The 22,378-nt window shown below is 67.5% G+C and overlaps 4 protein-coding genes across 8 annotated transcripts; all 4 read right to left on the bottom strand.

Moving 5' to 3' along the window:
- Positions 1 to 903: 903 nt before the first annotated feature.
- On the bottom strand, positions 904 to 2,023 carry APOF (apolipoprotein F). The gene is made up of 2 exons (XM_059871767.1): positions 1,932 to 2,023; positions 904 to 1,848 (listed from the first exon to the last, which is right to left on the bottom strand). The coding sequence occupies exon 2, from the start codon at positions 1,819 to 1,821 to the stop codon at positions 919 to 921; it is 903 nt and encodes a 300-aa protein (XP_059727750.1). The 5' UTR covers positions 1,822 to 1,848; positions 1,932 to 2,023; the 3' UTR covers positions 904 to 918.
- An 87-nt stretch (positions 2,024 to 2,110) lies between these two features.
- On the bottom strand, positions 2,111 to 12,939 carry TIMELESS (timeless circadian regulator). 4 transcript variants are annotated; one of them, XM_059871727.1, is made up of 30 exons: positions 12,848 to 12,939; positions 12,136 to 12,243; positions 11,908 to 12,061; positions 11,701 to 11,815; positions 11,564 to 11,626; positions 10,706 to 10,807; positions 10,457 to 10,615; positions 10,255 to 10,388; positions 10,080 to 10,167; positions 9,165 to 9,341; positions 8,872 to 9,089; positions 8,033 to 8,136; positions 7,790 to 7,959; positions 6,499 to 6,624; positions 6,269 to 6,420; positions 6,097 to 6,194; positions 5,895 to 6,012; positions 5,623 to 5,824; positions 4,637 to 4,788; positions 4,481 to 4,566; positions 4,277 to 4,400; positions 4,115 to 4,197; positions 3,893 to 4,041; positions 3,605 to 3,776; positions 3,459 to 3,527; positions 3,264 to 3,382; positions 3,041 to 3,179; positions 2,927 to 2,963; positions 2,699 to 2,802; positions 2,111 to 2,570 (listed from the first exon to the last, which is right to left on the bottom strand). In XM_059871727.1, the coding sequence occupies exons 2-30, from the start codon at positions 12,230 to 12,232 to the stop codon at positions 2,446 to 2,448; spliced, it is 3,636 nt and encodes a 1,211-aa protein (XP_059727710.1). In that variant the 5' UTR covers positions 12,233 to 12,243; positions 12,848 to 12,939; the 3' UTR covers positions 2,111 to 2,445. The 4 variants fall into 4 exon arrangements, with proteins under 4 accessions (XP_059727710.1, XP_059727709.1, XP_059727708.1 ...); XM_059871726.1 differs by having other exon boundaries at positions 12,136 to 12,272; positions 12,848 to 12,936; XM_059871725.1 differs by lacking the exon at positions 12,848 to 12,939 and having other exon boundaries at positions 12,136 to 12,541.
- Positions 12,940 to 13,462: 523 nt separating this feature from the next.
- Positions 13,463 to 15,542, bottom strand: LOC132340709 (lens fiber major intrinsic protein). Of its 2 annotated transcripts, XM_059871769.1 has the most exons (5): positions 15,183 to 15,542; positions 14,331 to 14,495; positions 14,152 to 14,232; positions 13,658 to 13,786; positions 13,463 to 13,612 (listed from the first exon to the last, which is right to left on the bottom strand). In XM_059871769.1, the coding sequence occupies exons 1-5, from the start codon at positions 15,540 to 15,542 to the stop codon at positions 13,559 to 13,561; spliced, it is 789 nt and encodes a 262-aa protein (XP_059727752.1). In that variant the 3' UTR covers positions 13,463 to 13,558. The 2 variants fall into 2 exon arrangements, with proteins under 2 accessions (XP_059727752.1, XP_059727751.1); XM_059871768.1 differs by having other exon boundaries at positions 13,463 to 13,786.
- A 793-nt stretch (positions 15,543 to 16,335) lies between these two features.
- Positions 16,336 to 21,827, bottom strand: LOC132340718 (aquaporin-2-like). Its single transcript, XM_059871777.1, has 6 exons — positions 21,700 to 21,827; positions 18,555 to 18,576; positions 17,511 to 17,831; positions 17,275 to 17,427; positions 17,118 to 17,198; positions 16,336 to 16,702 (listed from the first exon to the last, which is right to left on the bottom strand). Exons 1-6 carry the CDS (start codon positions 21,825 to 21,827, stop codon positions 16,502 to 16,504), a joined length of 906 nt encoding a protein of 301 aa, XP_059727760.1. The 3' UTR covers positions 16,336 to 16,501.
- Between the last annotated feature and the right edge of the window lie 551 nt (positions 21,828 to 22,378).

The raw sequence follows: 22,378 nt of genomic DNA, 5'->3' as shown, positions 1-22,378 counted from the left end.
GGCGGGGCTATATAGGCGGGGTCAATGATGGGGCGTGAGCATGGGCGGGGTCAGCGGGGGAGGGAAGGGGGGGCCTGGATGGGCGGGGGGGCAGGGACAGAGCCATGGAGACCCGGGCGGGGGGACAGGGACAAAGAGGGGACCGGGACAGGCCATGGGGACAGGGACAGAGCCATGGGGACAGGGGGACAGAGAGACAGCGATAGAGCCAGGGGGATGGGGACAGCCTGGGGACAGGGACAGAACCATGGGGACAGGGACAGGCTGCAGGGACAAGGACAGAGCTTTAGGCACATGGATAGAGCCCCGGGAACAGAACTGTGGGGACAGGCCATGGGGAGAGGCCATGGGGACAGGGACAGAGCCATGGGGACAGGGATGACAGAGCTATGGGGACAGGCCATGGGCATGGGAACAAGCAATGGGGACAAGGGCAGAGCTGTGGGGACAGTGACAAGCTGTGGGGACAGGGGTACAGAGTCAGGGAGACAGGGAGAAACTGCAGGGATGGGGACAGGGTCCGAGCCATGGGGAGAGGGACACAGAGCCCTGGGGACAGGGACAGGCTGGAGGGAGAGAGGGACAGAGCCATGGGGACAGGGGGACAGAGAGACAGCGACAGGTTATGGGGACAGAGCCAGAGGAATGGGGACAGCCTGGGGACAGGGACAGAGCCCTGGGGACAGGGACAGGCTGGAGGGAGAGAGGGAAAGAGCCATGGGGACAGGGACAAGGCAATGTGGCCACTGGGATGAGGACAGGGCTGGGCTCTAGGGACAGGGACAGGCCCAGCCCAGCTGCCACCACGTGGCTCAGCTCACCACGTGGCCAAGCTCCGGCTGCCCCAGGGCAGGGTGACCCCGCATCGATCTGTCCCCAAACAGCGACGCGCCCCCAGCTGCCACACGTGCCCTTTATTCAGACGATGACCACGGCGCCGCTGTGCGCGGTGGGCACCGGCGAGGGCTCCCCGGCCGAGGTGAAATACCCGATCAGCGCCCGCACGCCGGCCTTGAGCCCCGGCTGCAGCCCCAGCTGCACCCCCATGGCCACCGGGCCCCCCAAGCCCCCGGTGAGCGCCGCCAGCCCGGCGTAGCCCAGATCCTCGGCGGCCTCCAGCGCCCGCGTGGACGCCGTGGCCTCGCAGCCCTGGAAGGCGAAGTAGACGCTGGTGCCGAGGTTGTAGAAGATGCTGACTCCCGGTACCCAGTCCAGCACCCGGTGCGCTTCCCGTTCCCCCGCCGGGCTGCAGGCATCGTCATCCTCCCGGCGCCGCCGCCGCCGCACGGCGCCGCGGCACGGCCGGACCCGCGGGAAATCCCGGCTGTCCCGGCTCGGGGGTGGCGTGGGCTCCGTGCCGTTCTGGCTCGGGGCTGGCGTGGGGGGATCCGCACAGGCAGAGCCCCCCGGGCTCAGCGCCAGGCTGAGGAGCAGCAGCGCCAGCGGCCGCGGGGCCGGAGCGCCCGGTAGCCGCGCCAGCCCCCGCAGCAGCGCCGCGGCCGTGGGGGTGCCCAGCTCCCGTGCCAGCTCCAGCGCCTCGGCATCAGCCTGGGGGGCACAGCCGGCCTTGAGCAGTGCCAGGGTCATGGCAGCACGGGCCAGCCCACGGGGCAGCGGTGGCAGCCGGGAGAAGCCGGGGAGGGTGTCGGGGTGAAGGGTCTGGCATGGTACCCCCGGTGCCCGCGGCGGGATGGGCTCGGCCAGCCCCGTCAGCTCGGCCAGCAGCGCCCGGTCACCATCAGCCAGCTCTGGAGTGATGATGGACACAGCCATGGCACGGCTGAGGAGGAGGAGAGGGAGGAAGAGCAGAACCCGGGCCATGGTGGTGGTGGCGGCTCTCAGAGGGGGCTGTGGAGGTGGGAGAAGGACAGAGAAGGTCAGACCCCCGTGGCTGCAGCCCCCCGTGCCCGCCCCGTGCCCCAGCTCCTCACCCGCTCGCTGCTGTCCCCTGCCCTGTCCGGTTGTCCGGTCACTGCGGCCAGGCTGGCCCCGTGACCCCTTTATAGCCGTGGTTATCAGGGAGTTGCGACACGGGGACAGGGACTGGGCACTCCCTGAGGCCAGGGCGGCTCGAGCCCCCAGCCCCCCTGCAGACCCACACACACCCAAGGAGGGCAAAAGTCACTTTTATTTATTTAGGCCCTGTCTAGATTTAAAAAGTTTTAAGAAAAAAAAAAAAAACCGAAACCCCAAAGGCTGAGGGAAAGGGGAGGGAATTTGGGGTAGATGGTGACAGCAGGGGAAGGGGGGGAAGGTGGAGAAACTGGTTGCTGATGCAGCCTTTAAAAACAGCATCCAAACCTGCAGAAGGAAATCTGCAGAAACCCCAGAAAAAATTTAGAAACCCAAGAAAAATTGCAGAAAAGCTGCAGAAATCCAGTAAAATCTGCAAAAAGCCCAGGAAACAGCACAAGGCCTGGGCACAGGTGGGGTATGGGAAGCCTCTCAATCCTCCTCCTCTTCCTCTTCCAGGCAGCGGATGCGCTTCCTCCTCCCCCGAGGCTGTGGATCCTCTTCCTCCTCCTCCTCATCTTCCTCGGAGCGGGGAGCTGGGGGGGCCGGCTCGGTGCCTGTGGATGGAGGGAGAGGGGAACGGGCTGAGCCCCCCAGGGATGTGGCAAAGGGGACAGGGACAGGACAACCCCAACCCAGCAGTGCCCACTCAGCCCCCAGGAGTGAGCAGAGGGGCTGAACCCACCTGAGCTCCCACCATCCTCATCCTCATCCTCGCTGGCAAGCTCCCGGCGCCTCTTGGTGCGCGGCTGCACCGGGCTGGGGACAGGGACAGGGACAGGCTCCTCGCTGCAGGGGGTGGCACAGCTCAGGGAGAATGCAGGGGGCCAGATCCCCTCCCCAAGCAGGGAGAAGACCCCCCCCTCCAAAAAAACCAGGACCCCACAAGCTGAGAAGGGAACTCCGCTCTCACCTCTCCGAGTCTGATCCCAGCCCTGCCAGCAGCGGCTCTGCAGAGGGCACAAGGAGAGGGGCTCAGAGCCAGCCCCACACCTGGGGGTCCCGCACCCCCAGCCACGCCCCTCACCTGCAGACGGCTCCTGGGGGCACCTGGGTGGCTCTGGCAGGTCCTGGGGGGACCCTGAGGGGGCACGGTGGGCGATGGAGGCAGCCGCGCGCCGGAGCTGCTGCGGGGTGAGGGCGGCCGGGATGCGCCAGAAGGATTCCTGGGGGGAGAGGGGAGAAGGGGGGACATTGCAGGGCTGTGCTGGGGACAGAGATGGGGACAGAGATGGGGACAGCGACCTCACCTGCTCGCTGGCGGGGGGCCGCAGCCCCAGCTGCCGCAGCAGCCTCCGGAAGCGCCGGTCCTCCATGGCATCCTCGTTCTCCTCCGTCAGCGGCACCAGTGGCACCGGGTGGGACACGCCTGGGGTGGGACAGCGCCGTCAGCGGGACCCCCACCCTGCAGCCCCCCGCCCCCAGCCGACCCCCACCCCGCTCACCGTCCTCCTCACGGTCCCCTGCTGCCCTCCGCAGGCAGTTCTCCAGCCAGCGCAGGGGCCCGGCCAGCCCTGGGGATAGCAGAAGGTGACACAGGATGCAGCCCCTCGGCCAAGCCCAGCTCGGGGGTTTGGAGCCCCTCACCCACCTTCCTGATGCAGGTGCTGTGCCAGGTCCTGCCCAGCCCCTTCCTCAGGCACCCAGTGCTCCTCCATGAGGCCTTCCTCTGCTTCATCCTCATCCTCCTCTTCCTCCTCCTCGCTGTCCTCATCCTCTCCTGAGCTGTCTTGGGCTGGCATGGCCGGGGCACCTGTGGCAGCCTGTGAGAGCCAGCAGTGTTTGGGTGCCCCCAGGATGGGGACAGGCAGCATTTGGGTGCCCCCAGGGTGGGACAGCACCCCCAGGGCACAGCCCAGCACCCTCCAGCCCCCTGTACCTGCCCAGGGCCGGGGCCGTGGCTCTTCCTCCTGCGTTTCTTGTACAGCTCCTTGCGTTCAGCCACCAGCCCCAGCCCCAGCAGCTTCTCCACCACCCGAGCCCGCGAGCGCCGCGCCGTCAGGTGCTTCATGATGTTCCCCAGGACGTCTGTGGGGAGGAGAGTCAGGGTGGGGAGGCCACAGGGGGATTTTTGGGGTCTGTCCCCCCATGTCCAGCTCACCGTCTGAGCCCTGGAACTCCTCGAAGAGCCGCGTCAGCTCCTCCTCCTGCTCCTGCGTCCACAGCACGATGCAGGTGCCTTTCCTGGGGGGTGGGAAACAGCTGTGGGTCCCTGCCCTGTCCCTGGGGGTCCCTGCCCTGTCCCCGGGGGTCCCTGACCCACCTCTCCCGCGGGAAGTCCTTGGCACTGCTGGCCAGCCCCATCCTCACCAGCTGCTTCACCACCTGCCTCCGCGTCCGCCCGGGAGTCGGGAGATGGGCCAGGATGGCAGCGAGGATGTCCCCACCTGTGGGACAGCGAGGATGCAGGGACAGAGCCCCTGCCACCCCCCCAGGGTCCCACTGAGACCCCAGAGACCCCTGGTACCTTCCACCTCCTTGTACTTCCAGTACAGCTCCCGCAGCTCCTGCTCCTCCTGAGGGGTCCAGGGGGGCACCCGGCTCCGGGTGGTCCTGGGGAGGGGCAGAAATGAGGGGAGGGGAGGGGAGGGGGGAGTGGCAGCCCCCTCCCTGCCCCACTCACCCCTCTCCCTCCTGCAGGGAGCTGTAGCCCTTGGTCATCTCACAGACGATGGCAGGGCTCTTCCAGAAGAGCAGCTCCACAAAGGCCTTTTTGTTGGTGGCTGCCAGCGCAAAGAACTTGCCCAGAATGAACTTGGCCAAGGTCACCAGCTCCTGGGGACAGCAGGGGGGAGAGAGGGGCTGGGGGACACCGGGGACAGAGAGTGGGGGTGGGGGACACTGGGGACAGAGAGTGGGGCTGAGGGGAATTTGGAATACAGAGCAGGGCTGGGGGACACCAGGGATGGAGAGAGGGGCTGGGGCCTGCACAGAGCAGGGCTGGGAGATGCTGGGGACTTGGTGGGGACAGAGGGAGAGCTGGGGGCTGCCGGGGACTGAGTGGGGCTGGGAGATTCTGGGGACTGAGCAGGGCTGGGATATTCTGGGGACTTGGTGGGGCTGGGGGCTGCAGGGACAGAGCAAGGCTGGGAGATTCTGGGAACAGAGTAGGGCTGGGGGCTGCAGGACAGAGCAAGGACTGGGAGATGCTGGGGACTGAGTGGGGCAGGGACAGAGCAACGATTGGAGGTCTGGAAGATCCTGGGGACTTGGTGGGGCTGGGAGATTCTGGGGACTCAGTGGGGCTGGGGGCTGCAGGGAGAGAACAGGGCTGGGAGAGTGGGGACTGAGCGGGGCTGGGGGCTGCAGGGAGAGAACAGGGCTGGGAGAGTGGGGACTGAGCGGGGCTGGGGGCTGCAGGGAGAGAACAGGGCTGTGAGATTCTGGGAACTCTGAGGCTGGGGGCTGCAGGGAGAGAACAGGGCTGGGAGATTCTGGGGACTCAGTGGGGCTGGGGGCTGCAGGGAGAGAACAGGGCTGGGAGAGTGAGGACTGAGCGGGGCTGGGGGCTGCAGGGAGAGAACAGGGCTGGGAGAGTGGGGACTGAGCGGGGCTGGGGGCTGCAGGGACAGACCCCTCCCGGGCAGGGGGCTCAGGGCCCTGCCTGACCTGGTGCGCAGCAGCCGCGGGGTCGCTGAGCAGGCGGTGGAAGAGGGCGAAGAGGGAGAGCTGGAAGAGCAGGGGCTCCATGCGCAGGTCGCGGGCCAGGCGGTGCAGCAGGCGCGCGGCGCAGTGGTTGGTGCGGGCGCTGTTCCGCGCGTAGCCCCGCAGCAGCAGCACCAGTGCCCGCACCACGGGGGCACAGGCGAACCTGCCCGGCAGCCCTGTCAGCGTGGCTGCCCCGCAGCGAGACCCCTCGGCCCTCCCCAAACCCTTCTCACCGCTTCAGGTAGTCGAGGAAGTTGAATTCTTTCTCTGACACCTGCACGGTTTGTTCCTCCTCTTCCTCGTCCTCCTCTTCTTCTTCCTCCGGCTCCTCGGGCTCGGCGGGTGCGTGCCCTGTGGTGGGTGGGATGTGCTGAGGGTCTGCAGCGCCACAGCCCAAAGTTTTCCCACCTCCCAGGGTCACAGGTGGGGACTCACTGGGCAGGGGAGCGACGAGGATCTCCCGCAGCAGCCGGGTCTCCTCGGGCGGCCCCACATCCGCGGATCCAAACACATTCCCTTCGGGCCAGACCTCCCTGGGGACAGCGGGGACAGGCTGGCACTGTGTCCCCAGGCCCTGGGCACGAGATGGGCACCGCGGTGCAGGTACCTGGCTGAGCGCAGCAGCTGCAGGGCCTGGGGCACGCGGGAGTCCCGCAGGCACTCCTGGATCCGCAGCAGAGCCTCCGCGCGCTGCTCCTCCACCGGCGTCTCCGAGGTGGCGTCGAAGGGCACCACGTCCTCGGGCAGGGGCACCTCGCCCTGGGGCAGGACAGGGTTATGCTGTGCCCCCACCAGCATGCCCAAAACCCCCCGTGGGGCCAGACCCTTCCCTGGTACCTCCAGGCAGGCCTGGACCTGCGGGGCCAATCCTTCCCAGAGCTGCTCCAGCTCGGCGGCGCTGAGCGGGGCGGGGACCGCCGGCACATGGGGCTTCTTCTTCTTCTTCCTCCTCACACGTTTGCTCTGGGGGGCAAGGATGGGGTCAGGAGGGGCTGCCCGACCCCCAGGGACCCCCAAAGCAGGGCAGCCACGTCTCTATGTCTCTGGGAGCCTCTCAGGAACCCCGGCCAGGCCCAAGGTGGGCAACCCTGACATGGACAGCAGGGGGACACTGGTGCCCCGAGGGTGCTGAGGGTAGCTAGGCCAGCTGCCTTTGCAGCAGAAAAGAGGCTAGAGCCATCGGTAGAAGATAAAAGGGCCAACTCCTAGCAGGGGTTAATCCAAGGTTTCATTCTAGGAGCTCCAGAGGAGCCCCTACACCTCAGGGGGCTTCCTGCTGAGAGCCCTGAGAGGTGCCAAGGTTACATTTAAAGGGAGGTGGAAACCAAAAGTAGACAACATTTACTGACCAATAAATGACCCTAAGGGATGGGTACTGGGGGATATTTAGGCATTTAGGACAGTGTGTGGGGTAATGCTTGGGGGCTGACCCCTGGTGCCTGGCTAATCACTCAACGTCCTGGACCGAAGCTCCTAGATGGAGGGGATGGGATGCTGAGTGATTGGCAGAGAGCCAGGGTGGGGATTTGGGGATGATCTCAGCAAAGGGAAGGGATTACACAGGTGAAGGGAGGGGGGTACAATCTGGGGTAAACCACTTTACCGGGATACAAAACCAAAACTATTACGAAGTATAAAAACACACTACAACATCTCCCTCTTTTACTAAAAAGGGAGAGGCACCAATGTCACAGACATGTTTTATGAAAAATCCTTTCCTTAGGATTTTTTCTCTTGAGAAGCTGAGAGGCCTCAGGAATTAAATGTAAACTATAATTACCTGCTGCTGTGGAATGCAACAGGTGCATCTGTCATTGGTCTCATTTTTAATTAATGGCCAATCACAGTCCAGGTGGCTCGGACTGGCTGGTCAGTCACAAGATTTTATTATCATTCCATTCCTATTCTATTCCTTCAAGCCTTCTGATGAAATCCTTTCTTCTATTCTTTTAGTATAGTTTTAATATCGTATATACATCACAAAACAATAAATCAGCCTTTCTGAAACACAGAATCAAGATTCTCCTCTCTTCCCACCTCGGGGCTGCCTGCAAAATTCCACACGCTTAAATCTAAAAAATCTTAACCCTCATCTCGGGCTGATGTCAAGCACGAGAGCCCATCCCACCTGCACCACGAGGTTGGCACGGCCGTGGCAGAAGCGCTCCAGCATGCGGAGGAAGAGGTGAGCTGTCTCCACCAGGTCCCGCAGGAAGCCGCGCGGCTGCTTGGTCTCGTCGAACTTGCGGAAGAGCGTGAGGAAGAGCTCCCGGTACTCCATCAGGTAGAAGATGTTACCTGGTGAAGAGGGGGTGGGAAGGAGTGGCTCAGGGGACACCTCAGGGATGGACAGAAGGACAGGGGGACTCACTCTTGATGACGTGGCTGCTGTCCCGCACCGCCTGCTCCGGGGAGCGATCCATCTCCTGCAGCGTCCGCAGCAGCTCCTGGTACGCCTTCAGGGCCAAGTGCATCCTGGGCATGGCGGGGGGGGTCACAGGTGACCAGGGGGGTTCTCAGGTAGTTGGGGGGGTCCCAAGCACTCCCAGAGTCCCAAATGGCGAAGGGGGTCTCAGGCAACGCAGAGAGTCCCAGGTGCCCAGGGGTTCCTGGGTTCCCAGGGTGTTCCAGGCACCAGGGAGGTCACCAGAGGGGTCTCAGGTGTCCAAGAGGTCCCAAGCACCAGGGGATTCCAAATAGTTGAGGGTCCCAGATACCAAGGGGTGTCCCAGGTGTCCAAGGGGTCCCAGGTGTCCAAGGGGTCCCAGGTACTGGGGGTATCCCAGGCACTGGGGGTATCCCAGGTGCCCAGAAGGTCCCAGACACCAGAGGAAGTCTCAGGTGTTTAAGGAGAATCCCAGGTACTGGGACTCACCACCAAAGGTTGTCCCAGGTACCCTGGGGTGTCCCAGGTGTCCAAGGGGTCCCAGGTACTGGGGGTATCCCAGGGGCCCAGAAGGTCCCAGACACCAGAGGAAGTCTCAGGTGCTCAAAGAGAATCCCAGGTACTGGGATTCACCACCAAAGGGTGTCCCAGGTACCCTGGGGTCTCCCAGGTGTCCAAGGGGTCCCAGGCACTGGGGGTATCTCAGGTACTGTGGGGATCCCAGGTCTCCAGAAGGTCCCAGACACCATGGGGAGTCTCAGGTACTGGGATTCACCACCAAAGGGTGTCCCAGGTGCCCTGGGGGGGGAGTCCCAGGAGCTCACCTGTGGGCCCAGGTTGTTGCCTCCTTCTTGTCCATCAGTGCCATCTCATAATAGGTGGTGAGGTTCTGCTCGATGAAGTGGAAGGCTCGGACCCCCACGGTCTCGGACACCAGCTCGGGCCGGAAGCCGTGGAGCCGGTTGAAGGCCATGAAGAAGGCAGTGGCCCACAGGTAATAAGTCTCATCGTGCTGCTGAGCCTTCTCCCGCACCAGCTGGTCCTGAGGGCAGCCAGGGGGGTCTCAGCGGGGGTCCCAGAGGCTGGAGAGGAGATCCTGGCCCTCCCAGCCCCTCACCTTGACCAGCAGCATCAGGCGGTTGTAGCAGTCCTGCAGGAAGTCCTGGCAGAAGCGGCGCAGGAAGAGCCGCACGTTGCGGGCGGAGCGGCGGGAGGGCTCGGCCTCGGGGGCCGCCTGCCGGCGCCGGGGCAGCCGCCGCGGCTCCTTGCCCAGGTCGTGGGTGTAGCTCTTCAGCTGCACAGGGGATGGAGTGGCCAGATTTATCCCTGTCTCTGTGGCACCCACTATGTCCCTGTCCTGGAGGCTCATAGCACACTCCTGTTCCTGCAATGCCACCACATCCCTGCTTCTGTGCTCCACCTCCCATCTTCCAATCCTGTGTCCCACCTATGTTCCTGTCCCTGTGCCCCCCACCCACATCCCCTTCTCAAGGAATGACCTCTGCCACGTCCCCATCCCAGTGCCCCCCACCACGCACCTGGCCCCATGGCCCCCACTGTGTCCCTGTCCCAACAGCCCCCTCTACATCCCTGGCCCTGTGCCCCCCGCCCAGCTGATGCCCCCAACCACATCCCTGTCCCTGTACCTCCTACCACGTCCTTGTCCCTGTTCCCACTGCCACCTCCCCGGTTGTGTGACCCCCCACCATGTCCCCATACCTGTACCCCCCACACACACCCATATCCCAGTGCTGCCTGCCACATCCTTCACCCCATACCCCACACCTCATCTTTAGCCTCGTGTCCCCCCCATGTTCCTCTTTCCCTACCCCTTACCCTGTCCCCAGCCCCGTGCCCCCTCCATGCCCCTCACCACATTCCTGCACCTCCCACCACGTCCTTGTCCCTCCACCCTGTGCCACATTCCCGTGCCCCCTGCCACGTCCCCAGCCCTGTGCCCCTCACCGCATTCCTGCACCCTGTGCCACATTCCACACCCATCCCTGTCCCCGTGCCCTGGCCCCACACTCACATTGTGCAGCCCCTTGTGGAACACCACGTCCCTGTCCCCGATGGACTTGACGCCCTGCAGGACGTAGGAGCCACCAAAGCGAGAATGCCTGGGCAGGGGACAGGTGACAGGGGCTGAGTGATGCTGGACCCACCTTGGGGGTCCCCTCCCTGCCACGGGGGTGCCCCCTTCTCACCTGGACGTGCGCTGCAGTGCCCGGGTTCTCTTCTCTGCCAGCTCTCTCTGCCTCAGGGTCTCCAGCTCCCGCGTGTCCTGCCCGTGCTCGGCCCCTGCTGTCCCCTGTCCCAGCGCCGCCAGCTCCTCTGGGCTCTGCCAGCAGCTCTGTCAGCACCGTGAGGGCTCTGCCACCCCGCCCTGCCACCCCTGGCCCAGCTCACCTGGTCACGGAACATGAGGGAGATGATCTCCAGGACGTGCAGAGCCCACTGCTGCTCCACCTGGGCGCTGGCCAGGAACTTGAGCAGGTCGTCCATCCCGCTGATGTGCAGCGCCCACAGCACCCGGTCGTGCACGCTGGCGTCACCGTCCACGCCCTGCTGGGGATGGTGGCAGGGTGTCAAGGTCCCCACGGAGCCACTGAGGCCCCAGATCTGTCAGGGAGCCAGGGAAGGGCCCTGTCCTGGTACCTGCTCCTCCGTGGGGTCAGGGGGCACGTGCAGCACGTTGCGCACCAGCAGCAGGATCCTCTCGATCAGCAGGGTGTCCTCCTCCTGCCGCTGCTCCCAGTCCTGGGGGGACACAGCTGTCAAGGCCCCCCACAGCCCCCTGGGGGTCCCTGGCAGGAAAGGACCCCACAGCCCTGCAGGATAGACCCCACAGCCCCTGAGGGACCCCCAACAGGGACAGACCCCGCAGCCCCCAGGGACCCGTAGCAGGGACAGACCCCGTAACCCCTAAGGGACCCCCAGCAAGGACTGACCCCCAACCCCTAAGGGACCCCCAGGAGGGAGAGACCCCACAGCCCCCAGGGACCCGTGGCAGGGACAGATCCCATAACCCCTGAGGGACCCCCAGTAGGGACAGACCCTGAGGGACCTCCAGCAGGGACAGACCCCATAGCCCCTGAGGGACCCCCAGGAAGACAGACCCCTGAGGGACCCCCAGGAGGAAAGACCCCACAGGCCCTGAGGAACCCCAGCAGGGACAGACCCCATAACTCCTGAGGGACCCCCAGTAGGGACAGACCCTGAGGGACTTCCAGCAGGGACAGATCCCATAACCCCTGAGGGACCCCCAGGAGGACAGACCCCACAGGTCCTGTGGGACCCCCAAAAGGGACAGACTTTGCTGCCCCTGAGGGACCCCTGGCAAGGACAGACCCCACAGCCCCCAGGGACCTGTGCCAGGGATGGACCCTGGAGCCCTCTGACAATTCCAAGACCCTTTAGCCCCCACAGGAACCCCCAGCAGGGACAGACCCTGCAGGGCCCTGGGGATCCCCAGGGGGGACACCACCCACAGCCCCCCAAGGACAGGGGACTCACCAGCTGCAGGAGGTGGTAGAGCTTCTCACTGAGCACCATGAACACCTTCTCACTGGCAAAAGCCTGCGAAGACCCCACGTGAGCAAGGAAATGTGGGCAAAGCCCCCTGCCCACGGCATGTTCCCGGGCAGACTCACCTCCTTGTAGGCCTGCAGGTAGGACAGCACCTGGAGAAAGTGGTGGCGGGAGCTGGCATCAGCTGGCACCTTCCCAAAGCACAGCAGGGCCGGCTGTGTCAGGTTCACCATCAACCTGCGAGGAGGGAGAGGAGGGCTGTGAGAGACCCCTACCCACCAAGGAGCCCCCATGGGGCCACTCCTGACCCCAACCCTGCCCCCTGGTACCTGATGATGGCATCAAAGAGCACCTTCTCCTGGGGGTACTGCACCAGGATGGGCAGCAGGTCGTTCTGCAGGATCTGGGCTGCCCCCAGCTGCTGCCGCACGTCCCGGGTCTCGTCCTCATGGCGCAGGTACCGGATCAGGTCCTTGACGCTCTCTGGGGACACGGAGCCATCGGTCCCCGCCGTCCCCGGTTTCCCCTGCCGCCCCCCAGCCCCGGTGCCCACCTACCCAGGCAGTCGGGCTCCCGGTGGTACACGTCGCCCTCCAGGTAGCCCAGGGCGCTGCAGGTGGCCAGGAGCTCGCAGTTCATCATGTACCAGTCCATGCAGCGCGGGGCTGCGCACGGGACCGGCACCGGGGGTCACCTGCGGGCCACCGTCAGCACCGGGGACCCCGTGCTGGGGTTGTCCCACCCGTTCTGGGCTCCACCGGTACAGGGCCATCTGCCGGTCCCGGTCGCCCAGATCCCGGGGCACTCTCCGGTCCCAGTTTCCCCAACACCGATGAACCGTCCAGGACTGGTCCCGCTCGGTACCGGAGCCCACCGATCCCACAGCAGCCCCCAGGCTCCGGTACCACCTCGATCCCAGCGCACCTCCCGGTCCCGGTCCACCCCAATACCGGCGCACCCCAAGTCCCGGTTCCTCCGATTCCATATCACCCCCCAGTTTGGATTCCCCCCGCCCAGTCACGGATTACACCCCGGTCCCGGAGCATTCCTGACCCCCCCGCCCGATCCCGGATCTCAGCCCCCATTTTCCCCCGGACCTCCTGAGCCCGGAGCACCCGGAGGTCCCGGTTCCCCCGATCCCGTATCAACCCCCCCGCCGTTCCCGAAACACCCCCCGGTTTCGGTGACCCCGGATCACCCCCAGTCCCCGCTCCCGGGCGGTCCCGGGACACCGCGGCCCCCGGACCCCCCGACCCCGGTCCCGCTCACCGCCGCCCCGTCCCCGCCGCCCTCACGGCCGCGCTGCCGGTCCCGGTGCGGGGGCGGCGTTACACAACCGCCCCAGTTCCCGCGGGCCGAGGCCCCGCCCCGCCCGCACCCTTCAAGCGGCAACTCCCCCTGAGCAGCCCGGTGCCCCCTCTGCTGCCCCCGCAGTCTCCACATCCCCCCCTCCGACCACCACGGGCACAAACCGGCGGCTCGGTGCCTCGGGGTGCCCCCAAACCCCCTGCCCTCGCCCCCCGGCCTGCGGCGCTGAGGGGTGGAAGACGGGGGGGGGGGGGTCATTGCGGTGAAGGGACGCGATGGCGGCGTTGCCCTTTTAAGAACGGCGCTGGCTGGGCGGGGCCTGCCCCGGGCGCGGGAACGGGCGGCCCCTCCCGCCACCCTCCGGGCGGGCTCCGGTGTCCCCCTATACCCGGTCCCACCCGGTTCCCGGTGCCGGGCACGGCCGCGAGCGGTTACCAAAATAAAAGAGCAGGTTTAATTCACCGAACACAGAAGTCCCGCCGCGGTGGGGCGGGGCGGCCCCGGCCCGGTACGGGCGGCCCCGGGCAGCCCGGTGGCCGGTTCCCGGCAGCGGGGCCCCGCCGCCGCCCGCCCGCCGCGCCGCGCCGCACACACACGCACCACACGCACCGCGGCGGCCCCGTCACAGCAAAGCAGCGGCGGGCGCGGGGCCGCGCCCCGGGACGGGCCCCGTTACAGCCCCTGCGTCTTCAGCTCCAGCGGCTCTGCCGGCGGCTCGGGCGGCGGCTCGGCGGCGGCGGCGGCGGTGACGGCGGTGACGGCGGTGACGGCGGTGGGGGCGGGCGGCTCTCCCTTGAGGGCGGCCAGGCGCTCGGCCAGGCTGCGCGGCCGCGGGCACAGCGCGAACTCGTACAGCACCGCGCCCAGCGCCGCGCCCAGCAGCGGGCCTGCCCAGTACACCTGCGGGGGGGCGGCGTGGGCACCGGCACCGGGAGACCCCCGGCTCCCCGCCCTCCGCGGGGACACGGCACCCACCCCGCTGACGCCCGGGCGCCGGCCCGTTCGGGGCCGCCCGTCTCCCGGTGAGCGGGGGACGACCGCGTGTGCCCTTCCCCGGGATGTCCCCGGGAGGCAGGACCCGTCTCCCGCTCCCCGGGATGTCGCGGGGGGTTACCCAGCACCCTGGGGCGCTGCTGTCACCGTGGTGACACCGGCAGCCACCCGCCTTCAGCGGGGACACAGCGGCTGGGGCAGGACAGGGACAAGCGGGGAGGGACTGGGGGGGCCCGGGGCGGGTTTGGGGGTCCCCGTCCCCCCCCACTTACCCAGTGGTTGGCGAAGTTGCGGGTGATGACGGCGGGGGCGAAGGAGCGAGCGGGGTTCATGCTGGCACCCGTGTAGTGGATCTGCGGGGGGATGGGGCAGTGGGGGGCTGGACGGCTGCCCCCCAGCCCCCTCCCAGCCCCCGGGTTCCCAGCACGGGGGTCCCCGCGGCCGCCCTTACCCCGAACAGGTGGCCGAGGGCGAGGGAGAAGCCGACGGGCACGGCGGCCATGGCCGGGCGCCCGTCGTGACGGTCGTCGAAGCTGGCGAAGACGCAGAGGACGAACTGGGCGGTCAGGAGCAGCTCCACCACCGTGCCCTGGCCCGGGCCCACGCCGGGGTGCAGCTGCGCGGGGAGAGGGCTCAGCACTCCGCAGAGTTGCTCCCCCATTCCCCCCCCAGCTCCCCAGATCCTCCCTCATTATCCTTCCACACCCCAAAATTCCACTGTACCACAAAAACCTCCTCTTCCCCAAATTCCTCTGGGATGCCCAGCCCCCATTGCTGTCCCGCATCATTCCAAACCCCAAAACATCTTCTGGACCCCCCAATCCACCCCCAAACGCCTCTGAACCCCAGAACCCCCATTAGAGCCCCATGCTACCCCAAAACACCTCCTGGACGCCCCCAATTCCCCCAAACCACCTTCTGGACCCCCCCCCAATTCCCCCAAACCACCTCCTGGACCCCCCCCCCGATTCCCCCAAACCACCTCCTGGACCCCCCCCCGATTCCCCCAAACCACCTCCTGGACCCCCCCCCCCGATTCCCCCAAACCACCTCCTGGACCCCCCCAGTTACCCCAAACCTCTCTGAACCCCTCATCCCCTTTACAGCCCCATGGTACCCCAGATCCCAAAACAACCCCGGGGCTCCCCCCATCCTTCCAAATCCCCCTTACAGCCCCAAAGTACCTCAGACCCCCAAACACCTCCTGGAGCCCCCAATCCTCCCAAACCCTCATTACAGCCCCCACCCTACAATCCCCCAGCCCTGGAGACACCCCCAGCCCCCCGATCCCCCCCGTGCTCACCGCACTGAGGCCGAGAGTGCCACGGACGGGGCCCGGGGTCACCCCGTAGAGCACCCCGGCTCCGGCCAGCATGCCCAGCACCTGGGCCAGCAGGTAGCCCAGGGCACGGGGCAAGGAGAGCTGCGAGGCCATCAGGAAGGCCAGCGTGATGGCCGGGTTGACGTGGCCCCCGCTGACATGGCCCAGCGCCTGCACCAGGGTGGTCTGGGCCAGCCCGAAGGCCAGGGCGGCCCCCACGACGCTGGGGGGCCCCGGGGCCCAGCGCAGGGAGGCCCCCAGCCCCAGCAGGGCATAGAGGAGGCTGCCCAGGAACTCGGCCAGGACGGCCCTCCAGAAGGCGGACGAGCGCAGCTCCCGCATGGCCTGGCCCCGCTGCCCTCCGCGGCCCCGCTCCCCTCCCCGGGGGCCGCCCGCGCCCACCTTTATAAGGCCCCCCCGGGCCGGCCCCGGGGGTGGGATCCCACCTCCGCCACCCCCCGTTAACCGCTTCGCTGCCCGGGGCACGGGACAGGTGACACGCGGTGAGGAACCCCCACCGAGCCCCCCGGGCATCCCAGCACCCCCCCCCCCCTTAGTGAGGACCCCATCCCAGAGCTGCGCCGCCCCCATCCCTGGGGTTTCTTGGGGAGGGGAGGGGGCTGTGACCCATTGGTGCCCTCAGTGAGGTTTAGGGGACCCCCTTGCTGGAGGCCAGCACTGACACACCCCTCACACCCCCCCAAATGTTTTGGGGACACTTTGGGGCAACCCCTGCTGGGAGCCGCCCCCCACCCCGCGGGAGGGGCTTTGGGTGGGGGCTGCGGGGTGTCCCCCCCCCCGGTGCTGTTGTCTGCGGGAGGGTTTATTCAGCCCGGCTTAGCGGGCGCTGAGTCCCCGGCCGGGGGGATTAGAGCTCGGCCCGGCCATTGGCGCCCGCCGGAATCTGCCGGGGCTGCAGAGGCCACCACAAAGGGCTTTGCTGCGCTCAGCTCCCCGGCACGGGACGGGCTGACGGGGGGTCCCGGCCCCCGCCCTCACCGGGGGGCCGCGGGGAGGGCGCACCCGCCCGCCCCGCCCGCAGCACCGGTGTCTCGGTGCTTCCTCACATCGAGGGCACGGGGTTGAGACACCCCCCCCCCCCCCGGTCTTCTCACAGCATCGCTCCGCACCCACCTGCGACCCCACCACACCTTTAATCCCCGCACGGGGGAGAGGACAGTAAAAGGGGAGGGGGCACGGAGCCGCCCATCCTGTGGGTGCCCCACGGAAGGTGCTGGCGGCGGCGAGGATCTGGTGTCAGGGGGTGGAGGATCGGGGGGCTGCGGTGCAGCAGGGGCGGCTCAGGCAGTGCCCTGCTCGGCCGGGGGGGGTGGGGGGCCGTGGGCCACCGAGGAGGGGGACAGGCTGGGGGTCTCCACCAGAGCTACGTCCCGGCAGGCGAGGCAGGCACCGAGCTTCTCCCGGGAGGCTCCGGGAGCCAGGACGAACTCGTAGGAGAGCCCGGCCAGCACCGCGCCCAGCACCGGCCCCAGCCAGTACACCTGGAGGGGGACAGAGCGTTGGGGTGTCCCAGGGATGGGGGGACACCCGGGGGTTGGGGGGACAGGGGACCCCACCCCAGGAATGGGAACGGAGCAGAGGAACCTGCCCCAGGGATGAGGCCAGCGGTGGGGAGGGGGTGTCACTTGTTTGGGGTAGGGGGACCAGGGGAGGGGGCCCATCCCGAGGGGATGGGACCTGTCCCAAGGATTGCAATAGGGGGGACACAGCAGTCCTGCGATGGTGACACCATGAGGACCCTGGGGGACACAGCTGGTGCTGACCTGTCCCAGAGGGACCCAGGGACAGGTCAGGGAAGGGAAGGGAAGACCAGGAACCACCACTGTGCTGGGGTGGGGATGGGACCGCAGCAGTCACACGCTGCAGCCAGGAGACCCCAGGGTGCCCCCAACTCACCCAATGATCATCCCAGACCCCGGTGACGATGGCCGGCCCCAGCGAGCGCGCAGGGTTCATTGTGCCCCCCGAGAACGGCCCCTGTGGGAGACGGGGGGGTCAGGGGCTGGTGAGGTGGGGTCCCCTGGGCGGGTGGGACACGGTGGGGGGTCCTTACTGCGGCCAGGGCACCAGCGGCCACAGCGCTGCCCAGGGCCAGCCCGGCCTGCAGGACTGCGTGCTCAGAGGCAGCAAAGGCGGCCAGCGCCAGCTGGAAGGTGGCAAAGGTCTCCCAGGCCAGCGCTGTCCCTGTTGTCCCCACCTCGCTCACCTGCAGGAGGTAGGGACACCTGTCCAACCTGTCCAGTGCCAGCGGACAGGGACAGAAATGGGGACAGGGATGGGGGTACTCACCCTGGTGACGAGGCCGGTGTCGTCCTGCAGCGCTGCACGGGCAGCAGCAGAGGCCAGCGTGGCCCCCGTGCACTGGGCCAGCACGCCCGCGGCCCCGCGCAGGGCGCTCAGCTTGCGGGTGCACAGCAGGGCCAGCGTCAGCGCGGGGTTGGCCTGGGGACCCCCGAGGGTGCAGACGAGTCCCCCGGCCACCAACCCCCCGGCCAGGGCCGGTGCCAGCGGCCCCGGGGCTGCCGAAGCCCCCAGGACCACCCCCACGAAGATGAGGGTCGCCAGCAGCTCCACCAGCACCCCCCGCCAGAAGCGGCCGCTGCGCAGCTCCTGGGGGGACAGCAGGGCCCGAGGTCACCCCACGGGCACTGCCAGGAGGGGGTGGCACAGAGGGGGGATGGCATGGGGGCGGGGGGGGCTTGGGGATGGGGTATTTTAGGGGGGGTGCTCAAGGATTGGGTGTCTCAGGGATGGGGTGCCATGGCAACAGGCACCCAGTGATTGGGGAGTTTTGTGAGGGGTCCCCTCAGCACATGGGTACCCCACAGTGGGGGGGGTCCTTCGGTGATGGGTACCCTGGTGATGGGGTGCCCTGGCGACAGAGTGCCCCAGTTTTTGGGATGGGGTACCTCGGGGATGGGGTACCTTGGGGATGGAAACCCTCAGCACCTGGGCACTGCAGTGGGGGGTACCGGGGGCAAAGGGGTGCTATGGAAACAGGACGCCCCAGTTTTTGGGTACCTCAGGGATGGGGTACCTTGGGGCACCTCAGTCCCTGGGCACTGCAGTGACAGGATGTCCTGGCAGTGGGGCCACAGGGGGTCACTGGGACGAAGGTGGGGACAGCAGCCACACCATGACGGGGCCAGGGGCCACGGTGAGGGGCACACAGAGACCCCCTCTGTGCCAGGGCTACGGGCTGGGCACTGAAGTGACAGGCTGGGGGAGTCCCCATGAGTTAGGGGCTGCTCACCCACCCCCCCAGCAGAGAGGGACTCTGGGGCTGTGCTTTTGGGGGGGTCTGGGGGGCCGGGGCCGCTCGCAGGGTCTTACCTCCCCGATGGCCATGGTGCAGCTGTGGGAGAGGGGAGCGCAGAGCACCCCCGGGGTGGGGGCACCTCCTACCCCCTGGCACTGCCACCCCGTCACTGTCCCTGTCACCTCCCTGTTCTCCTGTCACCCCCCCCAACACTGCCACCCCCTTGGCACAGGGTAGCCCTGAGGTGCTGAGGGTGGGGCAGGATTTTGGGAGGGGGCTGCGGGGGTCCTTGGAGCATCCCTGGGTGCCATGGCAACCCCCTGACCCTTTGGGGTGTTGCCAGGACAACCAGAGATGAAAGGCTGGGATGAAAGGCTGGGGGGGATGGGGGGAGGGGCGTCACACATCTGGGATGAGAGTGGGGACAGGGCTGTCCCTGGGGGGGTTGAACACCAGGGATGAGCACAGGGACCCTCAGGGAGGGGCCGGGGGGGTGACAGGCACACGGTGACACACCTGGGGTGAGCACAGGGACAGGATCCTGGGGGCACAGGGGACAGGGTGACACACCTGGGATGAGCGCAGGGACAGGGTCTGAGGGGGGGCACAGGGGACAGGGTGACACACCTGGGATGAGCACAGGACCCTCAGGGAGGGTCTGAGGGGGTCACAGGTGACAGGGTGACACCCCTGGGATGAGCACAGGGACAGCGTTCTGGGGGTCACAGCGAGTAGGGTGACACACCTGGGATGAGCATGGGACACGGGGCTGTGCTCTGGCAGGGGGGTGGCAATGTCACACAGCAGTGGGGACAGGGTGGGGCAACAGGAGGGGTGGCACAAGTGGATCAAGATGGGGACAAGGCTGTCCCTGGCAGGGGGACCAGGATGGGTCACACACCTGGGACAAGAACGGGGGACAGAGCTGTCCCTGGGGGGGGTCACACACCTGAGACAAGAACGGGGGATAGGGGTGTGCCGGGGGGGGGGGGGTCACACACTTGCCAAGCTGGAGGGACAGGGGGGAGTGTCACACACCTGCCACAAACCAGGGGACAGGGGTGTCCCGGGGGGGGGTGTCACACATCAGCCACAAACCAGGGGGCAGGGGTGTCACACACCTGCCACAAACCAGGGGACAGGGGTGTCCCGGGGGGGGGTCACACACCTGCCACAAACCAGGGGACAGGGGTGTCCCGGTGGGGGGGTGTCACACATCAGCCACAAACCAGGGAACAGGGGTGTCACACACCTGCCACAATTGAGGGGACAGGGGTGTCCCGGGGGTGTCCCACACCCGGGACAAGCTCGGGGCCGGGGCTGACCCCACCGTGGGCGCGGTGGGAGGGATCTGGGCGCGGAGGGGGGGCCCAGCCCCGGTGCCCCCCCGGGCCGTGGCTCTGCCGGCTCAGCAGCGGCCCCGCACGTGGGGTGAGTCAGCGGGCCAAGCCCTGGCTCAGCACGGGGGGGCCCCGGCGCTGCTGAGCCCGGCAAAGCCAGAACAATCCGCGGCCACAAAGGGCTGGGACAGCGCCGGGACACGAGGGGGGACACCGGGAGGACAGCCCTGGGGGGGTGGGGGGGACAGCCCTTGGGGTGGGGGACACACGGTGGGGGTGGGGGAGACACCGGGGGGACACTCCTGGCGGGGGGGGGGGGGTGGGGGGGACACCGGGGGGACAGCCCTGGGGGGTTAGGGGACATCGGGGGGACAGCCCTTAGGGTAGGGGACTCCAGGGGGACAGCCCTGGGGGGGGGTGGGGGACACCGGGGGGACAGCCCTGGGGGTTTGGGGGTTTTAAGGAGGGGGGGGAGGGACACCGGGGGACACTCAGGGGGACACCGGGGTGACAGCCCTGGGGGAGTGGGGGGGTTTTAGGGGGAATATGGGGGGAAATGTGGGGGACACGCGGGGGGATGAGGGGGGACAATGGGGAGGGCAGATGGGGGGGAACAACTGGGGAACATGTGGGGAACATTCTGGGGGGACAATCTGGGGACACTGCGGTGGCACACTGTGGTGGGACATGCGGCCAGTCATGGGGGCGACACACGGTGGGGACATTTGGGGGGACACCGAGTGGGACACGGACAGAAATGGAGGGGGTCCCCCAGACCCTGTGCCCCTCCCCGGCTGAGCTCGTGCCAGGGTGGGCATAGCAGGGCTGGGACCCCCATCGTGTCCACCCTGGCGTTCTGTGTCACCTCACAGACCCTCTGGGGACCACCAGAGGTGTCCCCAAGACCCCCCCATCTTGTCTTGTATGACCCCCCCCAATCCTGCCCATAGACCCTCTCAGGAGCCCCCAGTGCCCCTTTCTCCCTCACAGACTCCCCCAAGGTACCCCCAGCACCCCCAATCCTACCCTAGAGACCCCAAAAACCCCCTACAGACACTCAGGTGCCCCCAGGATGCCCCAGAGACCCCCCAGGTGCCCCATGACCCCCCCAACCCTGCGCTTCAGACCCTTCAGCTGCCCCACAAGCCCCCCCAGCACTCCTAGGCCTGTTCTACACCTCAGGTGCCCCCAAAACGCCCCAGAAACACCCCCAGGTGTCCTATGACTCCCCCCCCACAGACCCCCTCAGGAGCCCCCAGTGTCCTTTCTGCCTCATGGACTCCCCCCAAGGTGCCCCCAGCACCCCCAATCCTACCCTAGAGACCCAAAAACCCCCTCAGGATCCCCTACAGACACTCAGGTGCCCCCAGGTGCCTCCGGGATGCCCCAGAGACCCCCAGGTGCCCTATGCCCCCCCCACCATCCTGCCCATAGACCCCCTCAGGCACCCCCAGGTGCCTCTTTCTGCCTCACACACTCCCCCAAAGTGCCCCCAGCACCCCAATCCTACCCTACAGACCCCAAAATGCCACCACCCGCCCCAAATACCGCCCTCAGGATCCCCTACAGACACTCGGGCGCCCCCAGGATGCCCCAGAGACCCCCCCAGGTGCCCACGGAATCCTCCCATCCTACCCTACAGAACCCCCGGTACCCCTCAGTCCTGCCCTGCAGACCCCCAGAGCTCGCTAGAAACCCCAATCTCGCCCCGCAGACCCTCGAGAGGCCCCCAGACCCCTCAGGTGCCCCCCCAAATTCCGCCTTTCCCGACTCCAAGATGGCGGCCCCCATCGCCGCCTCAGAGGGAGGCGTAGCCTGACGCAATCACGTGATTGAGGAAAGGCGCCAATATGGCGGCGGGCGGGGTGGGGTGTCCAACCACGTGACCAGCGCCTCCAAAATGGCCGCGCCCACGGTGAAGGCGGGGAGGCGGGGCCAAGGGGTAATGGCGGCAGTGGGCGGGGCTTCACTTAAAGGGACCGCGCCGTACCTGGGGGGGGGGTCCATGACATCCCCCGGTGCGGAGGGGGTGTCGGGGGGTGCAGCCCACCCAGAAGTTCGTGAGAGCCCCCCCTCTCCCGGTTGAGGCCGCTGGGGGAGAGGAGGGGTGCGGGATCCCCCCCCGCCGTGTGCCCCGGTGTTTCCCCGGTGTTCCCCCGGTGTTCCCCGGTGTTCCGGGCGGTCTTCGGGGGGGGGGGTGTCTCATTTGTTGGGGGGGTGTGTGGCCCCCGGGGTGTCCGGGGCTGTCGTGGGGCTGGCGGGGGTCACGGGGGGGTGACAGGCGGTACCGGGGATGACACCGGGGGGTCACGGGTGGCACAGGGGGTGACACCGGGGGGAAACGGGCAGCACCGGGGGGTGACGGGAGGCACCGGGGGAGAACGGGCTGCACCGGGGGGTCACGGGTGACACCGGGGGAGCACGGGCAGCACCGGTGGGTGACAACGGAGAGGGACGGGCAGGACCGGGGGTGGCGGGGAACACCGGGGGAGAACGGGCAGGACCGGGGGGTGACACCGTAGGGTAACGGGCAGCACCGGGAGGCACCACAAGTGACA

Source organism: Haemorhous mexicanus, chromosome 33 (genome assembly GCF_027477595.1).
Source record: "Haemorhous mexicanus isolate bHaeMex1 chromosome 33, bHaeMex1.pri, whole genome shotgun sequence".
In the NCBI taxonomy this organism is placed as follows: domain Eukaryota; kingdom Metazoa; phylum Chordata; class Aves; order Passeriformes; family Fringillidae; genus Haemorhous; species Haemorhous mexicanus.
Note: the sequence above shows the minus strand (reverse complement) of the source record. Positions and strands in the feature narration are given on the sequence as shown.